The sequence below is a fragment of the Macaca nemestrina genome, chromosome 12 (genome assembly GCF_043159975.1).
Source record: "Macaca nemestrina isolate mMacNem1 chromosome 12, mMacNem.hap1, whole genome shotgun sequence".
NCBI classification, from domain to species: Eukaryota; Metazoa; Chordata; class Mammalia; order Primates; family Cercopithecidae; genus Macaca; species Macaca nemestrina.
In genome coordinates this window covers 75119719-75140315 of record NC_092136.1, presented here as the reverse complement: position 1 = coordinate 75140315, position 20597 = coordinate 75119719, and the positions used below count along the sequence as shown (strand labels likewise).

At 36.7% G+C, this 20597-nt stretch overlaps 1 protein-coding gene across 5 annotated transcripts in view; it reads right to left on the bottom strand.

Moving 5' to 3' along the window:
- Window positions 1–20597, bottom strand: part of LOC105468772 (UV radiation resistance associated) — a 325660-nt gene that overhangs the window by 171275 nt on the left and 133788 nt on the right. For all 5 annotated transcript variants that reach the window (XM_071075322.1, XM_071075321.1, XM_011719113.2 and 2 more), the window contains one exon: window positions 7841–7946. In XM_071075322.1, the coding sequence (XP_070931423.1) occupies window positions 7841–7946 (106 nt within the window). The remainder of the gene's footprint in view (window positions 1–7840; window positions 7947–20597) is intronic.

Here is a 20597-nt window from a genome sequence, read left to right as displayed (position 1 = left end):
AGCAAACCCAAGACAATATGAAGGAAAAAAAATTATAAGAACAAATCCAACAAAACACAGAAATAATTATATATTATAATCAATGTAGGTTTATTGCAGAAATGCAATGTTAAACATTTGAAAATAAACCAATAAGAGAATAAAGAAAAAAAACCATATGATCATTTCAATGGATATAGAAAAACCATCTGACAAAATTCAAAGTCTATTCATGATAAAAACTCTCAGAAACTAGGAATAAGAGGAACTTCCTAAAATTAATGAAGGGCATTCCTAGTACTATATTTAATAGAGAAACGATGAATGGTTTCTCCCTAAAACCAGTAACAAGGTGAGGATTCCTGTTCTAACTACTTTTTTGTCCAACACTGTAATGGATAAAAATCAAATAAAGGGCATAAAACTCTACAAGTTTGCCGTTATGATTGTTTACACAGAAAATCCCAAAAAACTATAAATAACTAGCATAATGAATAAGTTAATAAAACAAGATTGTAATACAGAAGATTAATAAGTTAAAATTAATTGTATTCTTACATACTAGCAGCAAACAAATGAGAAATAAAAATTCAAAAACAGTTCCACTTGTAATAATGCCTCCCCTGCCAAAAAACTCCCATAAAACACTTAAGAATAACTCTAACAAAAGATGTCCAAAATCTCTACAGTGAAAGCTACAACATTATAAAGAGAATCAGAGAGAAATCTAAGTAAAAGAGATATACACGATGTTCACGGACTGAAAGACCTAATATTGTTAAGACAGCAATTCTCCATAATTTTATCTACAGCTTCTTATCAAAATTCCAGCAGGCCTTTTTTTTGTGTGTGTAGGAATTGACAAACTGATTCTCAAATTAACTTGGAAATATAGAGAACCCAGAAAAACCACAGAAGTCTAAAAAAAAAAAACAAAGTTGGAAGATTTACCCGGTCAAGTTTTAAGATGACAAATCTACAATAATAAGTGAGTTGGCTATTGGGGAAATACAGACATATAGATCAATGGAACAGAATAGAAAATCCAGAAATAGATGTATACATATATGATCAATTGATTTTGAACAAACATATCAAGGCAATTAAATGAGGAATGAAAAGACTATTCAATAAACGATGCTAATCATGATATCCAATGATGGATATCAACTGGATATCCATGCAGGGGGAAAAAATTACCCTTACTTATGTGATACAAAACAATGAACTACAGAACTGTAAGAATGGTGGATTGGAGATATACATGTAAAGCCCAAAACTATTAAACTGTTAGAACAAAACATAGGAGAAAATTCCTGTGACCTTGGGTTACGCAAATATTTCTAACACAAAAATCCCTGAACACAAAAAATTAAATTAAAATTAAACACGTTGGATTTCATCAAACTTCAAAACTTTTGCTCTTTAGAAAATACTGTTAAGAATACAAAAAGGCAAGACACAGACCAAAAAGAAAGTATTCCCAACACACAAAACAGAAAAAGGATTTGTATACAGAAACACACACATATACTTACAAACCAAAAATAAGAAGACAAAAATCTGAATTAAAAATGGAAAAAGACTGGTTGGGTACAGTGGCTCACACCTGTAATCCTAGCACCTTGGGAGGCCAAGGTGGGCAGATCGCAAGGTCAGGAGATTGAGACCATCCTGGCTAACATGGTGAAACCCCATCTCTACTAAAAATAAAAAATAAAAAAAAAAGTTAGCTGGGCATGGTGGCGGGCGCCTGTAGTCCAGCTACTTGGGAGGCTGAGGCAGGAGAATGGTGTGAACCCGGGAGGCGGAGCTTGCAGTGAGCCCAGATCGTGCCACTGTACTCCAGCCTGGGCAACAGAGTGAGACTCCATTTCAATAAAAAAGAGAAAAGACTTCGGGAGGCTGAAGCAGGAGGATTGCTTGAGGTCAGGAGTTTGAGGCCAGCCTGAGAAATACAGCAAGTCTGCCTCTACAAAAAATAGAAAATTATCTGGGCAGGTGGCTACTCAGGAGGCTGAGGCAGGACAACTTGAGCCTAGGAGTTTGATGCTGCAGTGAGCAATGATCGTGCCACTGCACTCTAGCCTGGGTGACAGAGCAAGACCTTATTTCCTTAAAGAAGACAGCGGGAGCAAGAGAGAACAAATCTGAAACTACTTTACACGTATACTAGGACTGAACAAATGAGTACATAAATGACAGATAATGGGAGTCAGGTTTCTCACTATCAGAAAAAGATAATACAAATAAACAACATGAAGGGGACAGCTAGAAAGCACTTTGTGGTATTAAAGTGTAAATGATTAGTATTAACTTTTCTTTTCTTTTCTTTTCTTTTTTTTTTTTTTTTTGTGAGACGGAGTCTCGCTCTGTCGCCCAGACTGTAGTACAGTGGTGCGATCTCGGCTCACTACAACCTCAGGCTCCCAGACGCAAGTGATTCTCCTGCCTCAGCCTCCCGAGTAGCTGGGACTACAGGCACCTACCACCACGCCCAGGTAATTTTTTAAAATGTATTTTTAGTAGAGTGGGGTTTCACCGTGTTAGCCAGGATGGTCTCTATCTCCTGACCTTGTGTTCCGCCCACCTCGGCCTCCCAAAGTGCTGGAATTATAGGCACGAGCCACCATGCCCGGCCCCAACTCATTTTAATACATAGAGAGAGATAGAAACATGTGCATACATAGCTCTGTCCACTGAGAGATCCTAGAAGCAATCCAGTGGCAACAAGCCCACATCTTGTTTAATATCATTATTTAATATTTGATATTAAATTTAATATTTTAATATTAAATTTAATTTTTAATTAAAATATTAAATCATTATTTAATATTTTAATTAAATTAATAACATTTAATATTTGTTTAATATCATTATTAAACAAAAGGAACAGGGCTCTTGGAGAAATGGCTAATTCTAGGGCTGGGATGGGGAAAACACAAGATGAGACTGGATCACATAGTGCCAAGGAGTAAGGAAGTCTTTTAAAAACAAACAAAGAGATAGGGGTGTATCAAAAGGACGTAAGAGCCAACTGGAAAGATCTCTCAATGGCCAAATCCAAAACTGAGCAAGAAAATAAATAACATAGTACTGGATTGTAACCCAAAGTATAAAATAAACATGCATGAGCCCACACTAGCAAGTCATTAAATAAACAAATAAGTGGTGGGAGAAGAGACACATTTTCCTCTCAAAGAATTTCAAATAATATATGTACATATTCCCCCATCCAGGAGGTGGAATTTAATTCCCTTCCTCTTGATTGTAGGCTAACTAAGTAACTTGTTTTCAAAAAACAGAGTATTGAAAGGGAACTTTGTATTGGAGAAACCTGGGAGATATTACCTTAACCAAAAGACCGAGGTTTACATCAACAGTGATTAGTCAGTGATTTTAAAAAGGAAAACAAACACATAGATAGGAGAAGACTAGGAAAAAATGATGACTAAATCCAATGTGGTTTCCTGGACTAAATACTGAAACAACAATAGGCACCAGAACCCAGTCAATCAACAGAAAAACATCAGACAAATCCTAATTAAGGAATATTCTATAAAATACCTGCCCCGTCAAAGCCCTCAAAACTGTCAGGGTCATCAAAAATAAGAAAAGTCTGAAAGATTTTCAAAACCATGAAGAATCTAAGGAAGTATTATTACTATTACTATATGCAGTATATTTTCCTGGATAGGATTATGGAATAGAAAAAGGACATTAGTTAAAAGCTGGGGAAAAAAAAAACTGAACCTTGGTTCCATGGACCTTGGTTAACAATAATTTATCAATATAGGTTCATCAATTGTAACAAATGTACCACATTAAGGCAAGATATTAATAATAGGAGAAACTGGGTGTGGTACATATAGGGTAAGTCCCTGTACTATCTTTGTGATAATTCTATCAATCTAAAACTCTTCTAAAATTCAAAGTTTATTTATTTTCAAAAAGACATTAATGGCAACACTGGTGAAATGTGAATAAAATCCATAGTTAATAATATCATATCAATGTCCTTTTTTTTATTAACCATGCACCATGTCAAATGTACCATGGTTATGTAAGATGTTAACATTAGGGAAACCAGATGAAAGGTATGTGGGAACTCTCTGAATTATCTTGGCAAGTCTCCTATAAATCTAAAATAAAGAGTTTATTTTTAGTGGGCAAAAATATTTTAACTGATGCTTTTTTTTTTTTTTTTTTTGAGATGGAGTCTCACTCTGTCACCCAGGCTGGAGTGCAGTGGCGCAATTTTGGCTCACTGCAACCTCTGCCTCCCGGGTTCAAGTGATTCTCCTGCCTCGGCCTCCCAAGTGGCTGGGACTACAGATGCACGCCACCATGCCCAGCTAATTTTTTCTACTTTTATTAGAAACAGGATTTCACCATATTGGCCAAGCTGATCTCGAACTCCTGACCTAGTGAACCACCTGCCTTGGCCTCCCAAATTGCTGGGATTACAGGCGTGGGCCACTAAACTGATAATTCTTAAAAGATGCATGCATATCCAATAGGATATGAAAAAATGCTCATCATGGAAATACGATTCAGAACAAAAAGAGAAAATGCTATGTAACTGCTAGAATAGCTAAAATGTAAAAAGACTGACCTCTTAAATGAAGTGGACAAATGCTTGAAAGACACAAGCTACCAAAGTTCATGCAAAAGGTAAATTATTAAAGAAACTGAATTCCCAGATCAAAAACCTTCCCACAAAAAAACCTCCAGACCCAGATGGCTTCAATGTAAATTCTACCTAACATTCCCATTCCACACGTATTCTTCCAGAAAACAAAAAGGGGGAAAACACTTTCCAAAAGTGAGTTGAGGCCAATGTCACCCTGACAACAAAATGAGACAAAGAGATTACAAGAAAACAAACTACAGACCAACATTCTTTATAAATACATACGCACAATTTCTTTAAAATTTTTTAACAAATTAAATCCAGTAATAAGCGTTAAAAAGTAATTCACCATGACCAAGAGGGCTCTCCCCAGGAATGCAAAGTTGGGTTAACATTAAAAAATCAACCGGCTGGGCACAGTGGCTCACACCTGTAATCCCAGCACTTTGGAAGGCCAAGACGGGCGGATCACGAGGTCAGGAGATCGAGACCATCCTGGCTAACACGGTGAAACCCCGTCTCCACTAAAAAGACAATCAGCCGGGCGTGGTGGTGGGCGCCTGTAGTCCCAGCTACTCAGGAGGCTGAGACAGGAGAATGGCGTGAACCCGGGAGGCGGAGCTTGCAGTGAGCTGAGATCGTGCCACTGCACACCAACCTGGGGGACAGAGCAAGACTCTGTCTCAAAAAAAAAAAAAAAAAAAAAAAAATCAACCAATGTATTTCACCATAATACCAGAAGACAAAAAACATACATTTATCTAAACAGATACGGGAAAGGAATTTGACAAAATCTGAAACAAACTGTGCGTGATGGTACACGCCTATAATCCCAGCTACTCGGGAGGCTCAGGTGAGAGGACCACATGAGGCCAGGAGTTCAAGAGCCGTCCAGGCAACATAGTGAGATCTCACCTTGAAACAAACAAAAAAATTATAAAACGTAAGTAAAAATTCAAAATGACAACAGCAGAAATTTCATAAATATAATTAAATGCCAAAAAACGTTAGGCATTCATGTAATGTGAGAAGATGCCAAATTTTTGAAAGTCACCAAGTATGAACCCAATTTCTTATAACACAGTTAATCACACATGGTCTTGGAAGGTAATCCGATTTCTTTCAACATCAAATATGCCTTCTTGTTGAATTTTTACTTAGGTTAAAATGAAAATGATTTCTTAAATATTGGAAATGGATGGGTTGGAATACAATGGCCATGGGCCAAATTGAAAAGTAAATGAGTAAAAGACAAATAGTAAAGTTTTCTAATATGCTACAGGTAAACCTTAAAGTGACTCACTAACATGTAGATGGCATTATTCTCTAACATTCTCTAAAAGGAAACAAGTAAACCAAATTATCTGTCTCTATTGTCAAATGATTGTGGGAAAGCTGTTTCCCTTCTTTAAGCTTCATTTTACCGTCCTATTTTAAGAGGACATTATGCTAGATTCATTCTTAAATTCAACAAATACTTACTGAGCACCTACTGTGCGGCAAACACTTTTCTAGATGCTGGAAATACACCAATGTAAAAAGAAAAAAGAAGAAGAAAAAAAAAAGAGAGAGAGAGAGACAAAAATCCCTCGCCTTAAAGAGTTTAGAGAGATAGAAAAATATGCAAAATATGTATCATGGTAAATCATAATGAATATTACAGGGAACAATAGAGCAGGAAAAGGGACAGAATGTACTGAGGGGGCTATAGTTTTGAATGGGGTTATTAGGGAACTAGATGATTTCTAGGTTCACGTTCAGTTCAAAAATCCAGTGATTTTTCTTCTGTGTTGACTAGGCAGCATAAAAACACACAGTGAACCTCTGAACTTGACCTCTTTAAACTCACACATTGTTACCTTGCTCTGTGTCACCAATTATATTCTTTTAAAAACAGGATTAAAAATACATTTTTCCACACTGAGATAAAGCATATGCTGTCATTTAATGAAACAAGTATTTAACAGTCTTGCCTTGGGAGAGGAAAACAAAAATAAAACCTACCAATTTTCCCCAAAGGTTCTAAAAATCCAGCATTTTTATACACTACAGAAAGAATTAAAATCAGTGATTTTTCGTCACCCTTCAATAGTCTGAAATTTAGTCTTCTGCTGGGGCTAAGTTACAACAAGAGGTGGTTTAGCAGCATCTTTGAAATGGAAGATGCTTTTATAGACAAGGAAAGTCACGTGAATAATAAGAATTACTACTACACCTATTGCAGCTACCCTATTTTGTATGTTTGCTACCTGCCAAGTATAGCACTAGCTATAAAATCAGCAACTGTATACAGTTTGAACTAACATATTAATTTCAAATTCCATGAGAGGGAAGTTTCTGTAAGGTTAAGTGCATTGCTGCTTTTCTACACTTCTACTATATGATTATCTTGGGCAGATCTTCAAGGCAACAAAAAGCTTTCGTTTGGGGATGTAAAGGCCCTCTGCTAAGCTGAGACGGGTGTAAATGACAATAGGAAGATGCCTATCTGTGATAATGAGTTCACACAAACAAATATTTAAATAATTTTATCTAGAACTTAATTTGAAGATCTGAATTTTATTTTAAGTCCAATCCACAGCACAAAGTTCCTCAAAAGCTATTCATACCCAAATGGCTTTAAAAAAAAGCTCAGTTTATTAGCCATACCCACTACTGTGCTTACAAAAACACAATATTCATTACAAAATAGACATTTTTTCCACTCCACTAGGAAAAACAACTCAAAATTATATTAATATCTTCAATCTGCCCATTTGGGTTAGGATTTCTGTTTCTTTGGAAATGGCTCCTTAATAAGAGTTTTCCCAAAAGAGATCACTGTCCACAAACCAGACTTATTTTGCTCAGTCCAAATACTTTTTAAATTCATCTTTTAAAAGTAGATTAGCTCCCATAGTTTATTTTTTTTCCTCCTGGCAGCTATTTTTCATTCACTATATAATTCATGTTTAGAGTTCACATTAATAAAACTGCCTGTTAATTATCTTCTAAGTAATTTTATGTAATATAAAGTTTCATCTAGCAGAATAAAGCAGGCACTTTGCGTGTTACACTATTAGCAGATGGGAAAGTTTATTTCCAACATTTAAATGCCAATAGAACTCTCAGTAGAACATTAATAAGATAAAAACTATCTAAAGGGTTTTTTAAAATTAACCCTAGAAGAATATGATACTCTCCTTTAGAAAACAAGAAGTGTAAACAGGTAAATACATAAAAACCTACCAGCTCATTGCTTGTAGATGTGAGTCTTAGTTTTTCTTCAATTTCCTTCCCAATTTTCTGAACAGTTACCTGAGTCTGTTTAATTGCACACTGGGCTCTATGAAGCCTAGAAATATAAGTTATAGAAAAATGAAAATGAGTTGACAGTAAACTCAACAAAGAGCCTCAGATATAAATGACAAACCTTGAGGATACAAAGATTTAATAATGAACCCAATTTATTTAATTATCTAGCATATTCACAATGAAATAACAAGGAATACAATAAATCCTAAAACATTAAAGCTCTAAAACACCCTTTTGTACCTGCCTGCCTGCCTCTGATGTATTGTCAGGTAAGATGAAGAACTCAAAGGAGTCGGGAAGAGCCCTGAGAAAGTAATATAGTAAAATCCTATCATTTTATAGATATGGAAACTGAGGCCCAGTGAAATTAAGTGGATTGCTAAAGTCACCGAGAGAGTATCACCGTTCTCAAAGGCGACTATTACTTCTAGGTATCCATAAAGAAAAAAGGAATTCACAGTAATCCCAGCTGAGAAGGTTGAATCAAAGCAGATAGCACTCTCAAAGAGATAAGAAAAAACCAAAAGATGATAGAAAAGACAAATAGGAGGAATTAAATACTTGGCCAGGTTCAAACTAGCAACTACATTTTCAGTAAGGTCTCTTTCAAGGAACAATGAAAATATTAAGAGCTATTTTTATTTTTAAGTTATGGTTTTGTGTTTTTGCTTCTTGGTCTCTTTATCTTTATTTTAATTTAATTTTATTTTGAGACAGGGTGTCACTCTGTCGCCCAGGCTGGAGTACAGTGGTGCAAACACGGCTTACTGCAGGCTTGACCTCCCAGGCTCCAGTGATTCTCCTACCTCAGGCCCCTAGATAGCTGGGACTACGAGCATAGCAGAACCACGCCTGGCTAATTTTTGTATTTTTTGCAGAGACGAGGTTTCACCATGTTGCCCAGACTGGTCTCAAACTCTGTGTTCAAGCAATCTGCCCGCCTCTCAAAGTACTAGGATTACAGCACTGTCCGGAGCTGCACGCCCCGGCCATAGCGAATAATAACTGACGATTAAAAACGCCTGAGCTCTATTCATTTCCACCTTCTACCTCCTCCCTAGATTTACCTTTTTCCCTGTATTAATACCTCATAAAAGATGGCGCTCTTCCTGCTTCTTCTTCACCCATTTTTCCCGCGCCCGCGAAAATTACTACCTGACAGCGCAGGTGCAACATGACCTTGGACCAGAGAAACCAATACCTATCTGGCCACGCCTCCACTATGAGATCATTTTCGCCTTGGCCCAACCCCTTCCCCTCCAAGTGTATATAAGGCACTGCATTACCGCCATTAAACGAGACTTGATCAGAGCACTGTCTTGTCTCCATTTCTCGTATCTCTTGTTCCCCAAATTCCCACCCCCTCCTCCAGGGCCTGCTTCGACCATCCCGCGGGCCGGGATACAGCACTATGCCACTGCGCCTGGTTTCTTTATCTTTAAATATAGCTCATGTATTTCTTATACATTTCCATACCAAATGGTCAAACTGTCTTTATTTGTAGATGACATAATTGTCATGTGGAAAATCATCAGAAATCTACAAAACAAACACTAAAATTAATAAGTTAATTTAGCAAGGTCATGGGATATAAGGTCAATATACAAAAAAAAAAAAATCAATGATATTTCTGTATGTAGGCATACCTCACTTTACTGCACTTTGCTTTATTGTGCTTCATAGATATTGCTTTAAAAAAATAAACAAATTGGCCGGGCGCGGTGGCTCAAGCCTGTAATCCCAGCACTTTGGGAGGCCGAGACGGGTGGATCACAAGGTCAGGACATCGAGACCATCCTGGCTAACCCGGTGAAACCCCGTCTCTACTAAAAAATACAAAAAACTAGCCGGGCGAGGTGGCGGGCGCCTGTAGTCCCAGCTACTCAGGAGGCTGAGGCAGGAGAATGGCGTGAACCCGGGAGGCGGAGCTTGCAGTGAGCTGAGATCCGGCCACTGCACTCCAGCCTGGGTGACAGAGCGAGACCCCGTCTCAAAAAAATAAATAAATAAATAAAAATAAACAAATTGAAGGTTTTTGACAACCTTGAGTCAATCAAGTCTACTGGAGCCATTTTTCCAACAGCATGTACTCACTTCATGTCTCTGTCACATTTTGGTAATTCTCACAATATCTCAAACTTTATCATTATTATTATATCTGTTATGGTGATCTGTGATCTTTGGTGTTGCTATTATAATTATTTTGGAGCACCATGAGCTACACCCATATAAGATAGTGAACTTTATTGATAAATGTTGTGTGTTCTGACTGCTCCACTAATTGGCCATTCCCAGTCTCTCTTCCTCGCCTTGGGCCTCCATATTCCCTGAGACACAACAATAATGAAATTGGGTCAAGCCTTACAGTGGCCTCTAAGTGTTCAAGTGAAAAGAACAGTCCTACATCTCTCACTTTAAATCAAAAACTAGAAATGACAAAGCTTAGTGAGGAAGGGATGTGAAAAGCCAAGATAAGCCAAAAGCTAGGCCTCTTGCATGAAACAGTCAGCCAAGTTGTGAATGCAAAGGAAAAGTTCTTGAAGGAAATTAAAAGTGCTACTCCGGTGAACACGTGAATGATAAAGTAAAACAGCCTTATTGCTGATGCGGAAAGAGTTTTACTGGTCTGGATAGAAGATCAAACCAGCCACAACATTCTCTTAACCCAAAGCCTAATTCAGAGCAAGGACCTAACTCTCTTCAAATTTTTGAAGGCTGAGAGAGGTAAGGAAGCTGCAGAAGGAAAGTTGGAAGACAGCAGAGATTGGTTTATGAGGTTTAAGGAAAGAAGCCATCTCTAGAACATCGACGTGTAAGGTGAGGCAGGAAGTGCTAATGGAGAAGCTGCAATAAGTTACTCGGTAGCTCTAGCTAAGATCATCAGTGAAGGTGGTTATACTAAACAACAGGTTTTCAAAATAGATGAAACAGTCTTCTGTTGAAAGAAGATGCCATCTAGGACTTTCATAGCTAGAGAGGAGAAGTCAATGCTTGGCTTCAAAGCTTCAAAGGACAGGCTGACTCTCTTATTAGGGGTTAATGTACCTGCTGATTTTAAGTTGAAGCTAATGCTCATTTACAACTCTGAAGATCCTGGGGCCCTTAAGAATTATGCTAAATCTACTCTGCCTGTGTTCTATAAATGGTACATCAAAGCCTGGATGACAGTGCATCTGTTTACAGCACGGTTTTATGAATATTTTAGGACTCTTGAGACCTAATGCTTAGAAAAAAAGATTTCTTTCAAAATATTACTGTTCATTGGCAATGCACCTGGTCACCCCAGAGTGCTGATGGGCATGTACAAGGAGATTAATGTTTTCATGTCTGCCAACACATTATCTATTCTGTAGCCCATGGATAAAGGAGGCATTCCAACTTTCAAGTATTATTATTTAAGAAATACATTCATAAGGCTAGAGTTTCCATAGATAATTCATTCTTCTAGTGGATCTGGGCAAAATCAATGGAAAACATTTTGGAAAGGATTCACCATTCTGAATGCCATTCAGAACATTCATGATTCATGGGAGTAGGTAAAAATACCAACATTAACAGGAGTTTGGAAGAAGCTGATTCCAGCCCTCATGGATGACTTTGAGGGGTTCAAGACTTCAGTGGCAGAAGTAACTGCAGATATGGTTTTAATAGCAAGAGAATTAGAATTATAAGTGGAGCCTGAAGGTATGACTGAATTGCTGTGATCTCATGATCAAACTTGATTGGATGAGGAGTTACTCTTTATAGTTGAGCAAGAAAAGTGGTTTTTTGAGATGGAATCTACTCCTGGTGAAGAAGCTATAAACACTGTTGAAATGACAACAAAAAATTTATATCATCATAAACTTAGCTGATAAAACAGTGGCAGGGTTTGAGGGGAAGGACTGACTCCAATTTTGAAAGAAGTTCTACTCTGGGTAAAATGTTATCAAACAGCATTGCATGATACAGAGAATCACGCATGAAAGAAGAATCAACTGATATGTCAAACTTCATGTTGTCTTATTTTAAGAAATTGTCACAGTCACTCCAACCTTCAGTAACTACCAATCTGATCAATCAGCAGCCATTGACATGGAGGCAAGATCCTCCACCAGCAAAAAGATATGGCTTGCTGAAGGTTCAGATGATCATTAGTATTTTTTAGCAATAAAAGATGTTTTAATTAAGGTATGTACATTGTTTTTAGACATAATGCTATTTCACACTTAATAGACTACAGCATAGTATAAACATAACTTTTATATGCACTGGGAAACCAAGAAGTTCATGTGACTCGCTTTATTGCAATATTTGCTTTACTGCTTTGTTGCGATATTTGCTTTATTGGGGTAGCCTGGAACCAAATCCTCAGTATCTCCAAGGTATTCCTGTATTAGCCCCAAACAATTGAGATACGAAATTCTTAAATAATACTTTAATGACAGCATCAAAAAACATAAAATACTTAGGGATGAAATAAAAGATGTGCAAGACTCAACCCTGAAGTCACAAAACATTGCTACAATAAAGAAGAACTAGTAAGTAAAAAATACATGTACATGGACTGGAAGATTCCATATTGTTAAAGATGTCAGCTTTTCCCAAATGGATAAATAGCTTGAGACTCCCAATCACAGTCCCAAAGGATTTTGTTTTTGACAGAAATTAATAAGCTGATACTGTAATTTATATAGAAAAGCAAATAATCTAGAAGTGACAAACCAATCTTGAAATAGGCCAGATTTCAAGAGTTTCTATTAAGTTACATAATTAAGACAATATGGCATGGTCATGGAGATTAAAAAATAAATAGATCAATAGAAGAGAATAAAGTGCACCATAATACTCCTACACATATACAGCAAATTAATTTTTGACAAAGGAATCAAGGCAAATCAGTGCAGAAAACAAAGTTTTTTAAACAAAGGTGCTATGGAACACTGAATAAGCATAGAGAAAAATCAATCTCATCTCCTATTTCATACACACAAAAATTAATTTAAAGAGGATCACAGTAAATATAAAAGCTGAAATCATAATACTTATGGCCAAAAATATAGGACTATCTCTTGCAACCTTGGGGTAGACAAATATTCAGTAGAGAAGACATAAAAAGAATTAATCATAAAATTAAAAAGGAATAAACTAGACTTTAAAAAAATGAGAAATACCTGTTAATCTTAACAAAGCTGCCATTAGGAAAATAAAACAGTCCATAGACTGGGAGGAAATATTTGTAAAGCACCTATCTGACTATAAAGAATTCTTATAAATCAGTAATCAAGACAGTCAATTAAAAATGGACAAAAGAGTGAAATAAACACATCACAAAAAAGATACAAGAATGGCCAATAAGCATAGGAAAAGTCACTCAAAGTCTTAGTCATCAGGGAAATGCACATTAAAATCATAATGAGGTGCCATTTCACACCTGTTAGAATAGATAAAATTAAAATGACAACACTAAATGCTGGCAAGGATGTGGAACAGCTAAAACTTGCGTGCGTTGCTGGCAAAAATGTATCAGGCCGGTGCAAAAGTAACTACAGTTCTTGCAATTATTTTAAATTTAAATTTAAATTGCAAGAACCCACGAGATCAGGAGATCAAGACCATCCTGGCCAACATGGTGAAACCCCATCTCTACGAAAATCCAAAAAGTTAGCCAGGCATGGTGGCACACGCCTGTGGTCCCAGCTACTTGGGAGGCTGAGGCAAGGGAATCGCTTGAACCCGGGAAGCAGCGGTTGCAGTGAGCTGAGATCGTGCCATTGTACTCCAGCCTGGCGACAGAGCAAGATTCCGTTTCAAAAAAAAAAAGGGGGGGGGGGGGCAAGAACTGCAATTACTTTTGCACCAGCCTAATAAAGTAACAGTGCCTTTTTTAGAAAGTATTAGTTATTAAGTTAAACATACATTTAACCTAAGGCCCAGCAATTCTACTCCTAGGTATTTACCCAAGAAAAATAAAAAACATGTCTACAAGAAGCTTTGTATAAGAATGTTCATAGAAAACAATCCAAATGTCTGTCAAAGAGAAGAATTGACAGTTGAGCTATATTCACATAATGAAAATCTACTTAGCAATAAAAGGAACACACCACTGGTACATACAACAATATGGATGGATCTCAAAAACAATATGTTGAGTGAAAAAAGCCAGAAACAGAAAAGTCCATATTGTATAATTCCCTTTCCACAAAGTTCAAGAACAGGTAAAACCAACCTATGGTGACAAATCAAGAGTGGTTGGGACTGACATAGAGAGAAGAGGGAACAAAGCAACTATCTGAGGTGATGGAAATGTTCTAAGTCTTTATTTTTCTAGACGGGGTCTCACTTTGTCACCTAGGTTGGAGTGCACTGGCATGACCATAGTTCATTGCCCCCTCAAATTACTGGACTTAAGGGATCTTCCTGCCTCAGCCTTCCGAGTAGCTGGGACTACAGGAGCATGCAACTGGGTCCAGCTAATTTTTTGTAGATACAGAGTCTCACTATGCCCAGGCTTGTCTCAAACTCCTGGCCTCAAGCCATCCTTCCGCCTCAGCCTCCCAGAGTGTTGGGATTACAAGAGTGAGTCACTGCACCTGGCTTTGATGTCTTGATTAGGGTAAGGAGTACACCAAAACTCACAGATTTTATACTAAGATCTGTGCATTTCACTGTGTGTGAATTTTACCTCTGTTTTTAAAAGGTGGTCATCAATCCTAACCTGAAAGTCATCATATACATGAGAGGTTCATTTTCTTAGGCATTTGACGGTATTGCTACCTCTGCCAATATTATTATTATTATTATTATTATTACCGTAAACCCTAGAAATATTCATGATATATTCTGTACTTTTAGAAATTGCCTGACATTTATTGATGATTTCTTAGGTCATATAAAAAGGACCAACTCTCAATATAGCTATTTTGTTCATGAGACCAGGAATTCAACAAATCCCTCAGGGCTCCTAAGGAATCCAATAGAGGAGATTATACTCCATCCTGTTGCCTCATGGTCTGGGTGTGTTTGTGTGTTTAATCTACATTGACAGTAATACTCTCTTAAAAAGATAGCTCTACAGTAATTTTACATCCAGGTAAGGCCCTTTGTGATGTAGTCCCTGCTGACACATCCTGTCTCATTCCTGATTATTTTTCACCTTGTACCCTCATCTCCAGCAATGCTGAACTACTGGCAACTCTCCAAACATATCCTATCATTTCTTCCTGCTGTACCCCTTTGTGAGCTGTTCTATGTGCCTACAAGTTCTTCACATCCCTTAACAGATAACTAAATTCCTAATCCATTAAGAGGAAGCTCAAGCAACCTCTTCTTCAAAGGCCTTCCCTGACTATTACAGACAGGTATAGGCACTCCTTCCTCTGGAAATCTGCTACTTGTATATGGCACCACAATAAATACTATACAACCCTAGTTTACAGCAACTGTTTATTTCTTTGCCTATTTTACTAGATCTTTCTGGGGGTAAAATAAATTTCATCTTCTCATGTATATTCCAAATGCTAAGTACAGAATGTGGCACAAAGGAGGGACTCAAAATATATTTGCTGGCTTAATGTCTAATGTCTGAACATAAAAGCACAGTTCCAAAATTTGATATTTTTGACATCAGTGGGAGATTAATTGGAAGATCAATGCGGGAGTTTCCTATATTTGTAACTTCAAAATAGTGTATCAAAATAAAAATCACATAGAGACTACTCATTCAAGTAAGGAAACAGCAATTTTTACTAAAAATGTTATCAGAATTCTAAAAATGATAGGCATCATCAACCCAGAGAAGAAATCAACAAAACAGCCTGTTACTTTAAAAGTAGGAAAGTGCTGTCTAAAACTTCACCGGTACTATGCAAACAACCTTGTCAAATGGTAAAGACTTTAAAAATAAAAATGATTCATGACCATAATTAATGTATGACTTCAACTATTTGGCTCTCACTGCCCCAGACGCTTTCTGATCTTACCTTAGGGGCTTAAAACACACAGACAGAGTCACATTTCCTCCAATCTTCAGTGTTATCCAAATAGACTTTCAGAGCCCCTGCTACATCACGACAGAGCTAATAACATCCCCCTTTCAAACCCAACAGGAGAATAAAAGTTTGAAGTATTTAGACTTTGAAAAATAACATGGGACATCCTGATTCCCCTGGGGATAAAGAGGTGAAGGACTAACTAAAAAAGAAACAACTGCTTTACCTCCAAACTGGTTGGCCAATTTCGGAGGAATGTTGCTTGATTTTGCAAACTATCAAAGGAATCTATAAAGAAAGAAATATATATCATGTAGTAATATGGGTGAGTGGTCAGTATCAACACTAACACCCTCAAGCTGAAATAAAACTCGTCATCACTGCTGTTGGGAAGGAGAGATCAAGTAGCTATCTGATAGGTATTCTGGTGATAGGAAACAGATGCATTCCTATTTTTTAATATGATTTGAGGTAATAAATTGAAACTGGACTAAAAAAGTGCTTTGAGGCTATGTATTTCTATGAATGTGAAGATACACTGAATAAAACAAATATGTCAAGTAAATTATTAACAAAGGTTAACTGAGACCATGTCAATGAGATATTAAAAACAATCTCACTGAAGGAGAAGTTCTAAGGTAGTATTGATCATATCACATCAGAAACCCTGCATTCAAGTTTAAGACAAAGAATGACAAATTAGAATACCTACAAAGGCAGTGAAGTACAGTTCCCTATGGCTTGCAGAGAGAGATAAAAAGGGAGAAGAAACACAGGAAAGAGAGGCATCTATGAAACAAATCAATACCTTATCATTAATGGTTTTGTATTTCATATGAAGGTGCTTAGATTTTTATTCTGAAGGCATTAGAAAACAATTAAAAAGTTTTAAGCTGGGAAAGATTTAACTACATTTGCACTTTAGAAAGGTATTTCTTCTTGTAATAAGGTGAATGGCACACAGAGAAAAGAGACTGCAAACAGGAAGGTTAGTGTGAGGTTATTCCAACAGTCCATGTAACAAATGGCTCTGTCCTAAATTAAAATAGTGACAGGGAAGATGGTGTAGATGTGAAAAGTGAGAGAGAAGAGAGATAAAGAATGATGCTCGAAAACAAATTACCAGCATAAACATGAAAGACAAGACATCACTACAGATCCTTCAGATAGTTAAAAGGAATTAAGGAGAAATGATGAGCAACTCTATGCCAATAAATTAAACCTAAATGAAATAGTCAAACTGTTTAAAATCCACAAATTTCCAAAACAAACAAAAGAAACAGAAAATCTAAAGAACCACTATCTGTTAAATAAATTAAATTTGTAATTAAAAATCTTCTCACATAGGAAACTCTAGGCTCAGATAGCTTCACTGGTAAAATGCCAGTAGTATCAAAAATCTTTCCAAGAAGAAGAGGGGATGCTTTCAGTTTGTTTCATGAGGTTAACACAACCCTGATACCAAAACATGACACGAACAACACTATAGGAAAAAAAAATTATAGACCAATTATTACACATGAACATAAATGCAAAAATCATTAACAAAATGTTAGCAAATCAACTCTAGTAATATATGAAAAGGACAAAGCAATTGGATCAAGTGGGTTTATCTCAGTAGGTTATACCATTCTGTTACTGACTGATTTTCAAATACTATACAAGGTTGGTACAATATTTGAAAATCAATCAATGACAGAATGAAGAAAAATGATCATATGATTATCTTAAAAGATTCAAAAAAAAGAAGCATTTGATACAATTTAATACCTGTTACTGGTTAAAAATTTTTTAAAACCCCCAACAAACTAGGAGGAAAGGGGAGCTTCCTCAATCTGCTAAAGAGTTTATAGAAAAAAATCTACAGCTAATCTTATACTCACAATAAAAAAAAAAGGCAAAGATACCCACTTTCATCACTCTATTCCACATGTACTCAAGGTCCAAACCATTATAATAATGCATTTTAAAAGTAAATAAAAGCCATAGGTATAGGAAAGGAAGAAGCAAATCTACTTAAAGGTGCTATGACTGTGTATGTAGAAAAATCCAAAGAAATTTAAAATCCAACTACTAGAACTAATAAGTAAATTCCACAAATTGCAAGAGTTTAAATTAATATATTAAAAATCAATCAGTGTTTCTATATAATATCAATAAATAACTAGGAATAAATCTAAAGAAAGGTGTGAAAGACCTGTACACTGAAAACCATAAAACACTGCTGAGCTATTAAAGAATACTTAAATAAATGGAGACATACACCATTTCATGGATTGGAAGACGTGATATTATTAAGCAGTCAAGTCTCCCTAAATTGATCTAGATCCAAAGCAATCCCAATCAAAAACCCAAAAGGTTTTTTTTGTTTAATAGAAATTGGCAAACTGCTTCTAAACTTGATATCCAAATACAAAAGACCTAGAACAATAAGAAAATGTTGGGGGGGGCGGAGCAGGAAAAAGCTGGAGGGCTTACACTACTAGATTTTATGACCTATCATAAAGCTACAGTAAGTAAGGCAGCAATAGTCACATAGAACTAAACAAATAGATCAATGAAATATAATTCAGGGCTGGGTGCGGTGGCTCATGCCTATAATCCCAGAACTTTGAGAGGCCAAGGTGGGCGGATCACCTGAGCTTGGGAGTTCAAGACCAGCCTGACCAACATTGAGAAACCCTGTGTCTACTAAAAATACAAAATTAGCCGGGCATGGAGGCACATGTCTGTAATCCCAGCTACTCGGGAGGCTGAGGCAGAAGAATTGCTTGAACCTGGGAGGCAGAGGTTGTGGTGAGCCAAGATCGCACCATTGCACTCCAGCCTGGGCAACAAGAGCGAAACTCTGTCTCCAAAAAAAAAAAAAAAAAAAAAAAATATATATATATATATATAAAAATTCAGATTATAGAAAGAATCATTGATACATACTCAATTTTTTGATAAGGAAAAGAAAACTTCATCAACAAATGGCAGTGAAATAAGTTAATACGCATATAGGAAATAAATGAACCTTAACCTGCACCTCACCTCATACACACAGATTAATTTGAGATGGATTAGGGACCTAAATGTAAAAGCTAAGACTACAGTGCTTCTGAAATAACACATAGGAAAATATATTCAAGAACTTGAACTAGGCAAAAATTTCCTTAGGGCACTATTGAGAAAATGAGAAAACATCAAGTCATGACAGAAAAAACACTCAGGGTGTGTGTGTGTGTGTGTGTGTGTGTGTGTGTGTGTGTGTGTGTGTGTGTGTGTACACCTGACAAAGGACTTCTATCCAAAATACGTAAAGAATTCCTACATAAAAATAAAAATATAAACAACCCAATAAATCAGAATAAGCAAAATATTTGAACAAACACTTCAAAAAATGAGATATAAGAATGAGCTATTAGCACATGAAATGGTGCAAATATCTTTAGTCACTGTAAAATTAAAAATCAAAATCAAAATGATACACTACTACAAGCCCTATTATAATGGCTAGAACTTAGAAAACTGACAATACCAAATGATGGCAAGAGGTAGAGCAACTGGAACTTTCCAACATTGCTGGAGGGACTGTACAAATATATAACTACTTTGGAAACCTGTGTGGCAATACCTAACAAGTTAAATATGCACCTCTTGTATAAGCCAACAGTTTCACCCTCAGGTATAATGTGGGCTGGGTGCGGTGGCTCCCACCTGTAACCCCAACACCGTGGGAAGCTGAGGTGGGAGAAATCACCTGATGTCAGGAGTCTGAGATCAGCCCTAGGAACCCAGCAAGACCCCGTCACTAAAAAAATTAAATTAGCCAAGCATGGTGGTGCGCACCCATTCCCAGCTATGTGGGAGGCTGAAGGGAGAATCCCTGGAGTTCAGGAGCTTGAGGTTACAATGAGCTATGACTGCACTACTGCACTCCAAGCCTGGTGACAGATTGAGTCCCTGTCTCTAAAATATCAAATAAATAAATAAATAAAGAGAAAGCACATGACCACAAAAAAACTTGTGTAAGGTGTTCCTATCGGCTTTATTTATAATAGCCAAAAAGTAGAAACAATCCAAATATCCATCAACAGAATAATGAATAAGCAAACTGTAGTATATTCATAGAAGGAAATACCACTTCACCAATAAAAAGGAATACACTACTAATCTATACAACAAAATGGATAAATTCCAAAAACTGTAAGTTAAACAAAAGGAGCCAGAAACCAAAAGAGTGCCCTGTATGACTCCACTTACAAGAAGTTCAAAAACAGGGAAAACTAATAAATGATGAGGCAGTAAGAAAAGTGTCCCAGGATGGGAATGAGGGTGTCAGAACGCTGGCAAATGAGGGAACATTCTGGATAATGAAAATATTCTATACCTTGATTTACCGATGACAATACAGGTGTGTATATTTATTAAAATTCATCAAACTGTGTGTGTGTGTGTGTATGTGTGTATATATATATATCTGTATTTTATTGTATATAAATTATACTGCCAAAGAAAAAGAAAAGAATGTTTGCTGGTGTATGGCTTGGGGAACCAGAAAAATGGCAATGCTATTTACTGCAATGCAGAACACAGGAGGAGCAGTTCGAGAAGAAAGTTCTATTTACAGTTGGAGGTGCCTGTGTAACATCCAAGAGGATGTGCTGAATATGAGTTGAATATAAAGATCTGTTGCTCAGGAGACAGATCTTGGCCAGAGATAAAAATGTGGCAATCAT